The sequence below is a fragment of the Elephantulus edwardii genome, unplaced genomic scaffold (assembly GCF_000299155.1).
Source record: "Elephantulus edwardii isolate Elephantulus edwardi_28Jun2011 unplaced genomic scaffold, EleEdw1.0 scaffold00049, whole genome shotgun sequence".
Lineage (NCBI taxonomy): Eukaryota > Metazoa > Chordata > Mammalia > Macroscelidea > Macroscelididae > Elephantulus > Elephantulus edwardii.
Genome location: NW_006399799.1, coordinates 139066 through 149121, shown reverse-complemented (window position 1 = coordinate 149121; position 10056 = coordinate 139066). Strand labels below are relative to the sequence as shown.

General features: G+C 50.2%; 1 protein-coding gene across 1 annotated transcript; it reads left to right on the top strand.

Annotated features, from left to right (window-relative positions):
- Window positions 1-2933: 2933 nt before the first annotated feature.
- TMEM54 (transmembrane protein 54) lies at window positions 2934-9743 on the top strand. The gene is made up of 6 exons (XM_006886411.1): window positions 2934-2949; window positions 6232-6425; window positions 8610-8669; window positions 8829-9017; window positions 9140-9274; window positions 9669-9743. Exons 1-6 carry the CDS (start codon window positions 2934-2936, stop codon window positions 9741-9743), a joined length of 669 nt encoding a protein of 222 aa, XP_006886473.1.
- The last annotated feature ends 313 nt before the right edge of the window (window positions 9744-10056 follow it).

The window sequence follows — 10056 nt, the reverse complement described above, 5'->3', positions numbered from 1 at the left end:
GTTGCCAAAGATTTCCTTTTATTTGGATCCACCCTTAATACTCAAGGGATTAGCATTCAAGAAATTGGATGATATATTGCACTGGGTATATACCGCTGCAAAAGACCTCCTTGAAGTGTTGGTTTAAAAAAAAAAATATATATATATATATAATGTTGTTGTTGTTGTTAGGTGCTGTCGAGTCAAGTACGATTCATAGTGACCCTATGAACAACAGATCTGAACCCTGCCTTATTATGTCCTTCACACTTCCTGTGTCACCACCTCAATCCACCTGGTCGAGGGTTTTCCTCTCCTCTGCCGACCCTCCAGCCCTCTCAGCATCATGTTTCTCTCCAATGAATAGACCCTCCTAACAACATGCCCAAAACAGGTGAGGCAAAGCCTCATCATTCTTGACTCCAAAGAGCACTCCATCTGCACCCTCTCTGAGACATATCTGTTTGTTCTCTTGGCCATCAATGGGATGTTCAGTGCTCTTCTCCAACACCACAGCTCAAAGGCATCAATTCTTCTATCATCCTTATTCATTGTCCAGCCCTCAGATGCATAGAAAGTGACCAGAAAGACTATGGTCTGAATCAGACACACCTTAGTCCTCAAACTGACATCACTACTCCTCAATAATTTGAAAGGTTCCTAACTGCAGATTTTCCCAGTGCAATATTGAAAGCTGTGCCATTGTGTCAAATGCCATAAGGGTTACCCATGGCGGATAGGTTTTAGTAGAGCTCCCAGATTAAGACAGACTAGGAAGAAGGATTGGTCAACCAACTTCTTAAATAATAGGCCTTCAAAAACCCTATAAAAGACAGAGGAATGAGGTTAGTTATAGTAGCATAATGGTAGAGCCCAGAATGGAAGTCAGCTGAAATAAAGAAAAGCAATGACAAACATCATTTAATAATTGGGACATGGAATGTACATAGCTTGAATGTTGAAAACTGGAAATTGTTAAAAATTAAATGGAACTCATAAACATCAACATCCTAGGCATATATGAGATGAGATGGGCCAACTTTGGCAACTTTTAATTAGATAATCATATGGCAGACTGTGCTGGGAATGAAAAACACAAGAATGGTGTAGAAGTCATAGTGAAAGAAGTCAATTTCAAGTTCTATCTTAAAATACAGTGTTGTGAGAGAATATACTATGAACTGCCAAAAAAAAAAACCCGAAGACATCTGCCTTGAAGAAGTGCAGCAAGGATGCTCCTTAGAACTGTGGACAGCTGGGTCTTACCGCCCACACTTTGGACATGCCACGAGGATGGACCAGTCCCAAGAGAAAGATGTTATGCTTAGTAAATGGGAGGGTCAGCAAAAAATAAAAAGATCCTCAATGAGTTAGAATGGCAAACTGGCTCAATGTATTTTAGTGACTTGACAACACATAACAACAGCAGCAACAACAACACAGCAACGTGTGTGAGGTGGTGCTGGCTAGACAGTGTCTGTTCTCTTTGCACATGGGGTTGCTATGAGTTGGAATTAACATGTTAGCACTTGACAAAACCAATTCCCATCGCATTAATTCCTGACTTAAAGTAATATAACAGAGTAGAACCATCCTGTAAGGGGTTTCCAAAGCTGAAAAATCCCAACAGAAGCAGAGTATAACATCTTTCTTCCCAGGAGCAGCTGATGGGTTGAGAGTGCTGAACTTTGATTGCAAGGAAACACAGATCCCCTATCTGGAAGAGGAGCCGCAGCTTGCTCAGCTTGGGAACCCTGAGAGTCCTCCAGAGCATCTTCTCTCCTAGTCTACGTGAAGCTCAGGGAGGAAACAGATTTGCCTGAGGCCACATAGTGGCCAACTACAGGTCCTGTTCCCCTTACACAATGCTCTTCCATCCACAGCTACCCCTCTCCATCCTCCAGAAAGATGGCTTCTCAAGCTAGGGCAGTCTTTATTCCCATTTGACAGATGGGCAAACCAGTGTAGTTTTTGTTGTTGTTCTATGCCTATGACTCATAGCAACCCTATGTACAACAGCTTTGAACTCTGCTCTACCTTGAGCCAACCTCATCGTCCCTGATACACTCATCCCATTACCCTAGACACTAGTCAATCCATCTCATCCAGGGTCTTCCTCTCTTGTGCTGTCCCTGCAACCTTCCGAGCATAATGTCCTTCTCTAAGGACTAGTCCCTCCTTGCAATACGCCCAAAGAATGTCATACAAAGCTTTAAAATCCTTGCCTCCAAGAAGCAGCGTGATTTCACCCTCTCTAGGAAGAAACTGTTCTCCTAGCAGTCCATGGTATATTCAGTACTCTTCTCCAGCACCACAACTCTAAGCCACCGAGTCTTCTTCTATCATCGTTAGTCATTGTCCAGCTTCTCTGATGCATAACAAGTAATCGGGAAGACCATGGCCTTGATCGTGCATACCTTAGTCTCTAGACTGATATCATTGCTCTTCAGTACTCTGATGAGGTCCCTGACAGGAAGCAGCAATGACGATGCTCCTCAGATCTTTACAAATCATAGCTAGCACATCTGTCTTAGCGCTTCCCAGCTCAGTTAAAGGTTGGCTCACCCGGCCTCAGTTTCCATCTGGCGGGGGCGGGGAGGGATGGTGGGCTGTGCGAGCGGGGCTTGGTGCCAGCCCGCCGGGAGCGAGCATGGAGGGTGGGGCCAGCGCCCTGACTCAGCGGGCGTGCCGGGGAAGGGCTGCTTAGCCGGTCCGACCGGCCCGGGACGCCGCGAGCCTCCGCGCTGCTCTCCCGGTGGGTGACGGGAAGGGAGGCCGGCCCGGCGCAGACGAGCCGCGCTCGAGGCGGGAAGTGGGTGCGGCGGGCTCTGCGGGGCGCGCAGGTGGCGGCCGAGCCAGCTACACACTGAGGATGGAAGCGGGGGACACCAGCAACCGGCAGCCTCGGGAGCCACGTTGACGCTGGCCGGGGGAAACCCTGCGCAGGAGCCGAGATGTGTCTGCGCCTTGGTGAGCGGCGGGGACCCGGGAGGCCCAAACTCTTGCAGGGGCGAGGACTGTCTGTAGTAGGAGCCCGGCTCCCTTTTCAGCCTCCTGACCCAAGGCAAGCCACTTTCTTCCCTGGGCCTCAGTTTCCACAGCTGTTAGGTGGAGGGAGGGCTGCCCACTGAAGTCTTCATAATAAGGTTCCGGCACCTTCACCTCTACCTTGGCTTGTCTCTTTTGTGAAGGAGCACGACAGGCCACAGGGAGAAGATATGCTGAAGGGAGGCTCCTAGCCACCGCCAAGGGAATAGAGGGAAATCCAGGACCTGGGAGTACTAAAGTGGACTGAGCGTCCCCTACTTTGCAACGGTCCCTTCCAGACCCTCCACTCCCCTTCTTTCCCTCTCCACCCCAAGGCCTTGAAGGACAGACCAACAGCAAAAAAGACCACAGGCAATGTGACACTGATGTACCCACTCCCCTATTTGGCATGCTTAAATTAAGCTGCTTTTAGGTATCATTCCTGAAGAGTATAGTACAGAGCCCTGTGGACCTCAGTTTCCTCATCTATAAAATGGGGACAGTAGTCTCCACCTGACTCATGAGGATGAATTCAGCTCCTACCAGTAAAGTGCTCAGTACTGTAGCAGCCACATTCATAAGTGCTCCAGCACTGAAACCTTCTGTACAGTTTTCCAAATTGACACTGCACCCCTGTATGACCAAAATCTTAGTCCTGGAATGCTATTATTGTTGCTGAAACCCTCAGCTGGGTGGTGCCTGGCCTGCCAGGTAGGTGGGTGGATGGCACAGGGTGGCCCAGGCTACAGGGACGAAGCCACCGTGCCCCTTCCTGTTTGACTACCAGTTAATCTTTATGACACCATTCCAAATCAACAATGCCTCTTCAGGCCATCATCTGCCTCCTTCTTCTATACTTAGTTCAATCCAGATGGCCCTGCAGGCAGAGGTCTCAGAGACCCACTAGACCACTCTAACCTTGTTTTACAGATGGGCAATCTGGGGCTCACAGAGCTTAGAAACTCACGCAGGATCACAAAGCAGGCCAGTGGCTGCGTGGCCCCATCCCTCCCTGCCGCTTGGGGATTGCCACATGAGTTTCTTTACTTTTTTTTTTTTTTTTTAAAGCATAGAACTCTCATATGAATTCTGATCCAACCTTCCTTCTATAAATGGGAGACTGAGGTCTAGGAAGGAACTCGGGTCAGGTTCCATAAAGGAAGTGTGGGTGTTTTCCGGGCACCTGACCACAGCCTTCCGGTCTCACAGAGTTGGCCAGGATTAGGGAGTGTGGGGTCAGGGTACCCTGTTGTACATCTCAGAGGGCAGAGCTGAGACCCATGGGGAAAATTCCAGGGAGTAGATATGGAGCTGCCTGCTTCCTGTTCCTGGCACAGTGTAAACTTAGCGCTCAGACAGAATTTTGCTGCATGAGTCTGGTATTCCCTTGACCCTAGTCTGTACCCATCCCACACTCCACAGTGCCTGCCCTGTGCCCCTTGCACTGAAAGCTTATCTTTCCTAACTTGCTCCACTTTCCCATCCTTTTCTTCTGGGGATCCTCCCTTCCCACTAAGAAACAAGAGTTGCCGTTGTTATGTACCATCCTAACCACTCAAATCTGACCTTCCAGCAGGTTTGCAGAGGCATTAAACCACATGGGCTCCCATGTGATTTACTGCCTCTGCTGGGGAGTCCTTGCCCCCATTCAATACACACACACACTGAGAATCTCCCATCTTTGACACAGTTTCCATCCAGTCCCCCTGAGGAAGGGGAGGGGCTTAGAAAGCCCATCTTGTCATGTACCAGCAAAAAAGTACACTGTGCTCAGAAAAAAAACAACAACCCAACACTGGAGGGTCAGCTGTGGTTCTGACTCCACAATACACAACAACAACTACAAAACTGCATAGAAGGGGAGCTCTGGTGACCTAGTGGCAAGAAGCTGTACTGCAATACCAAAGGTACACAGTTCGAATCCACCAGATGCTCTGCCGGAGAAGGAGGGACAATTTCCTCCTGTACCAGTCAGATCTGATTTGACGGTACATGCACAAAAAATAATTTAAAAAAAAAAACTGCATAGAAGAAGAGTGCCCATTTTTCTCCTGTGGAGCAGCTAGTGGATTTGAACTGTGTGCCTTTGTGTTGGCACAAATAAACAAGGAGTTATTCTTCCTGCTTGTTTTACTGATGAGGAAACAGAAGCTCAGAAAGGCAGAGGAACTTGCCTTGAGTTCCCAAACTCTAGGCAGTTCAGTTCAGCATTTATGTGATAATAGCTATTGGGTGCCATGTTCTATTAGACTCGACCCCCTGCCCCATAGACTGCAGGCTCCTAGGGGCCTGGACTGTAAAACTCACCACGCTGCTGCCCTCAAAGCCTGGCACAGAGAAGGCACTTGGTGAACATTTATGTAACAAGTACCTGGATGAATGAGGGGCTGACTTAGTGGAAGAAGAATGGGTGGTAGAGCGAGATAGCCTGGGTTCAAATCCGATGCCATCAAGTTTAATGGGTCGGCTCACAATTACCCCATACACAAGGAGGTCAAACTATTGAGAGCCACGGGCGTACACTGGATGATTTGGGGGACTAGATTGCCAGGCCTTTCTTCCTGTCTTAGTCTGAGGGCTCTGTTGAATCTTGTTTAGCATCATAGCCATACACAAGGTACTACTTTGGGATAGTTGTTAGGTACCCTGAGTTGGAAGTGACTCACAGCTGAGCCGCCAGCCAGTTTTCAGAAGCAGCAAATGCATGGGAAGAGACTGCCCATCTTTCCCTCAAGGGAGCAACTTGTGGATTCGAACTCATGCCTTTGGGTTAGCAGAGCAAGAGCAGTGCAGTTCCTTACCACCAAGCCACCAGAGCTTGCTTTAGGCTCGTAGCCACGCCTTAACCATTGCACTATGGGCCCCTTCCCACAAGGACTATTTACCTTTATGAAGTACCACATGCGTGTTCTTCTAGTCTTGCTCACCCCCAGATGGAGCACTGAGAATGCCATATTTTTTTTAATTTATTATTTTTGTGTGTGTACTGTCAAATCAGATCTGACTGGTACAGGAGATTGCCCCTCCTTCTCCAGCAGAGCATCTGGTAGATTCGAACTGAGAGCTCCTTTTCTGGAAACACTCTCATTAGAAGACCAGTTACTGGCCTCATGTCATCCTAAACTAAGGTTAAAGGACATGTCCATCACTCCTGTCAGGGCCCTGGTTTCCTCCTGTTCCAGTGGATGAGCCTCACCCATGGCCCTGACACATCTGTCCTCACAGGCGGCTTGAGTGTGGGTGACTTCCGGAAGGTGCTGATGAAGACAGGGCTGGTGCTGGTGGTGCTGGGCCACATGAGCTTCATTGCGGCCGCTCTGCTCCACGGGACTGTGCTGCGCTACGTGGCTGCCCCTGACAATGCTGTGGCTCTGCAGTACTGCGTGGTCAACATCCTCTCTGTCACCTCTGCCATTGTGGTATGGCCAGATGGCCCTGGGAGGGCTGCTGACGGAAGGGGATGGAGAGGGACTTGAAGGCCTTTGCTGAGTCTACTTCTAGAATGTGGAGTAGGCAAGTGGAGACATCCAGGCACTTACTCTGCTTAAGTCACTAACCTTACCAACTACTTAAGCCTGTGTCTTAGTGTCCTCATCTATAAAATGGGGCAATAACACCTGAAAAGGTTCTGGAGTATACTGAATGAGATCATTCACATAAGGTGCTTGGTAGTTGCTGCTGCTCACGGCTGTGAGCTGTGATTATTATTGTTGTGTGCTGTTGAGTTAACACTGACTCATCTGCCCCTCCAGCGGGTTTTCAGAGGTTGTAAATTGCACAGGAGGTAATTGCCGATCTTTCTCCTGCAGAGCAGCTGGTAAACTCAAGTACCTTGGCTTGGCAGTACAATGTTAGAAAAATATCCAAGGCATCTCTGGAGGGTTAGCTCAGCTTAGGAGAGTCCAGAATTCCACAGAGATAGGGGCCCCTGAGCTGAGAATTGATAGAATAGGATACACAGGTGAGCTGTAATTACTTAAGGCATGTTGAGGCTAGTGGGTAAAAGAGAAAATTGGGTGGCCTTCTAAGCAGAGAGAATGACATGTGCAAAGGTGTGGAGTTGGAGTACCCACCTAAGAAAACCAATCTAACAAGAGCTTAGCATTTGGCTTGGCATTTAGTAAGTGCTCAATAAACAGTGGCCATGGTTTTGACTGGATGTCAGTCCCTGTCTGATATGAATGGAGAGGGTTGATTCTTACGTTTATAAAGTTCTTTCCTCCTGGTCAGTAGAAGTCACCCAGAGTCTTTGAGGAGTATCTACACATGTGACTGAGTTCCAGTTCTAACACTTCTTCAAACCTGATTCCTCTTCTGCAGAATGATGCTCAGATAGCCTGCCAGCATTAAGTCGTGGGTGAACGAGGATCGGACTGAGAGAGTAGGGAAGGCTTGGTCTGCAGCGCAGGGCTGAGTTGTGTGGATGTGTATATAGAGTTACAGCTATTGTTTATTGTGAGGAAGACAGAAAGGGTAGCAAGCTAAGGCTTAGTGGCCCATCAAGAGTGGTCTCTGGGCTGGACCACCTCAGCTTTATGCATGACCTCAGTCCTCACTGCTTCTAGCAAGGGACCTTGCTTATACCCATTTTACAGATAATGAGACTGAAACTCAGAGACACAGCCAACCACATGCTGATGCAAAGGAGCCACATAGAAATTTGAACCTAGTTATCTGACATCAAAGCCAGTATTCTTTCTGTGAGCCCGTCCAACAAAGTAGGCTTAGACCAGAGAAGGTGAGGCACTAACCTGTGATTGCACAGTGAACAAAAGGCACTGCCCAATCTCCAACTGGGAACTCCCATTACAGCACCTGCCTCCTAGGGGTCTGGCCAAATGAGGAAATTCAAGAAGGAGGAAAGTAGGATAAGGTCGCAAAGATGCACAGGGTAACTTTTGGTTACAGTGACCCACCTTTGGGGATTGGAAGTGGTCAGGGTGGCCTGGCAGGAGGAACCTGAGCAGGGCTGGAAGGAGCGGGCGAGGTGAAGGGAAGGAGGAAAAGTGTTGGTGAGAGGTTCTGCATGGGTAGCACCAAGAACAGGCTCCAGGGCAGAGGGAGATTGGTCCAGCGTACAGTTGAGAAGCTGATGGAGCTGGGCCCAGGTCATCAGGGGCCTGGGAAACTTTAGAATCTTCTGAGGATTATGGACTCTATTCCCCAAAATGCCTAGGTTTATTTTATGTAACGATGTTGTTTTCAGGTATTTGCCAGTTAGTTTCCCCCTTCTGCAATCTCTCCCACTTGAGGGAGCCGTGTCACATGGATGCTGAGGTTCAGCACCCCACCCCCACGCCCATGTCCCCCCAGCGTGGCTCTGCGTCCCTGGAGAACACAGACCTGTTGAGATGCTCAGCTAGGGGCAGTAGGGAGCCAGGGAAGGCTGTAGGCAGGGAGTAGTTGCATTCGAGAAACACAGCTCCACGGCTATGTGGACACTGCCTGGGTGGAGCCGATGCCTTCCTTAGTCTAGATAGAGGTAAAGAGGCCAAAGGTAAACTGTGGGTGAAAGGAGTGGGTAGTTGGGTGGGCCTGGCTATAAACTAACTGAACACAGGCCTGACCCCACCCCCCCAAGACTGACCCAAGCCTCCCCACAGGTCATCTCCGCAGGCATCGCCACCATTGTGTTGTCACGCTACCTCCCCAGCATCCCCCTGGTATGTGGTGCCTCCTGGAATGGGGGGTGGGGGGTGAAGAGCAGCACACCTCCCAGGGCCTGGCGTGCTTGGAAGTGGTGAAGCTGGCCCTTAGGGTGGCCAGAACTGACCATTAGAACCAAGCCTGACATCTACTGACCAGTAGCTTTCCCCCCCCAGCGCTGGATAGTATTCAGCTCAAGCATAGCCTGTGCCCTCCTCGCACTGACTTGTGCCCTTGGCCTCTTGGCCTCCATCGCTGTGACCTTTGCCACCCAGGGCCGTGCACTGCTGGCCACCTGCACCTTTGGCAACCCTGGACTACCGCCACCATCGCCCGACTGTCCCTTTGACCCCACACGCATTTATGTAAGTGCAAGATCCTGGGGTCCAGAGTGGCACCCAGGTGCTCACCAGACTGGGGAGGATATCCTGGGGGGTCCTGGACTCTGCCCAGCTCCTGACAGCCATCTCTATCCTCGGCCCCTCAGAGCTCCAGCCTGTGTCTCTGGGGAATCGCACTGCTGTTCTGTGTGGCAGAGAGTGTGTTTGCTGTGCGCTGCGCCCAACTTGCCCACCAGCTGCTGGAACTGAGGCCCTGGTGGGGGAAGAGCAGCCATCACCCGGTAAGGCCTGCCACCTCTCCATGGCCTGGATCCCCATAGCTCCTGGGAGCCCCTATCCTTCTGTTTAGGGCCCCACCTTGAGAGCTGGAGCCCTAGTTATTTACCCTTGTACCAAGCAGAGGGACATAGGGACTCAGAAAGGTTAGATTTCCCAGTTAAGTCACACAGCAGACACCGGGCTCTCCTAAGTCCTGTGGAGAGTCTTGGAAAAGTGGGAGAGAACACTTGGGCTTGAACTGGGAGCAATCCAAGGATCCAGGTTAGTTCTTGCATGAGGGAGAGAAGTGATGCCGTCATGCCCCTAGAGACCTTCCAGAGAGACCCCCAATCCCTGGGTGTTTTAGAAAAAGAAACCCAGACCCCGGGGTCCTGACAGTCTTCTGCATCTCCCCAGATACCAGAGAGCCCAGAGCCCATCGAGGGCCATGACCTGCTGAGTTGCACCAGCGCAGAGCCATTGACTTTGTGAGGGCAACACCTCACTGGACCTGCGGCCACTGGGGACTGCACCTAAGTCTGCACTGTGGCCCAGCCTGGACCCCAGAATCAGCCCAAGAGGACTCAATAGACACCTGGGGGGCTTTTAGGCCTCCCTCTCTGACCACCCAGGCCACTGCACTGAGACAAGACTTTATTTTGAAGTTATTAAAAACAACAGAGATGCTCCACATGGATGCATGCAGGGTTGGGGAGGGGGGCTCAGCAGGGGGCCCTGTGCATCTTCCCCACATGGATCTCTTCATGGGGCTCTGGGTAAGTAAGTCTTCCCATCTGTCTATGGG

Bases quoted from the DNA above. Each gene is read 5' to 3' on its own strand.
- TMEM54 (XM_006886411.1), top strand. The intron at 6,426-8,609 runs GTATGGCCAGAT...GCCTCCCCACAG, and splicing joins CTGTCACCTCTGCCATTGTG to GTCATCTCCGCAGGCATCGC. The intron at 9,018-9,139 runs GTAAGTGCAAGA...TCGGCCCCTCAG, and splicing joins TTGACCCCACACGCATTTAT to AGCTCCAGCCTGTGTCTCTG.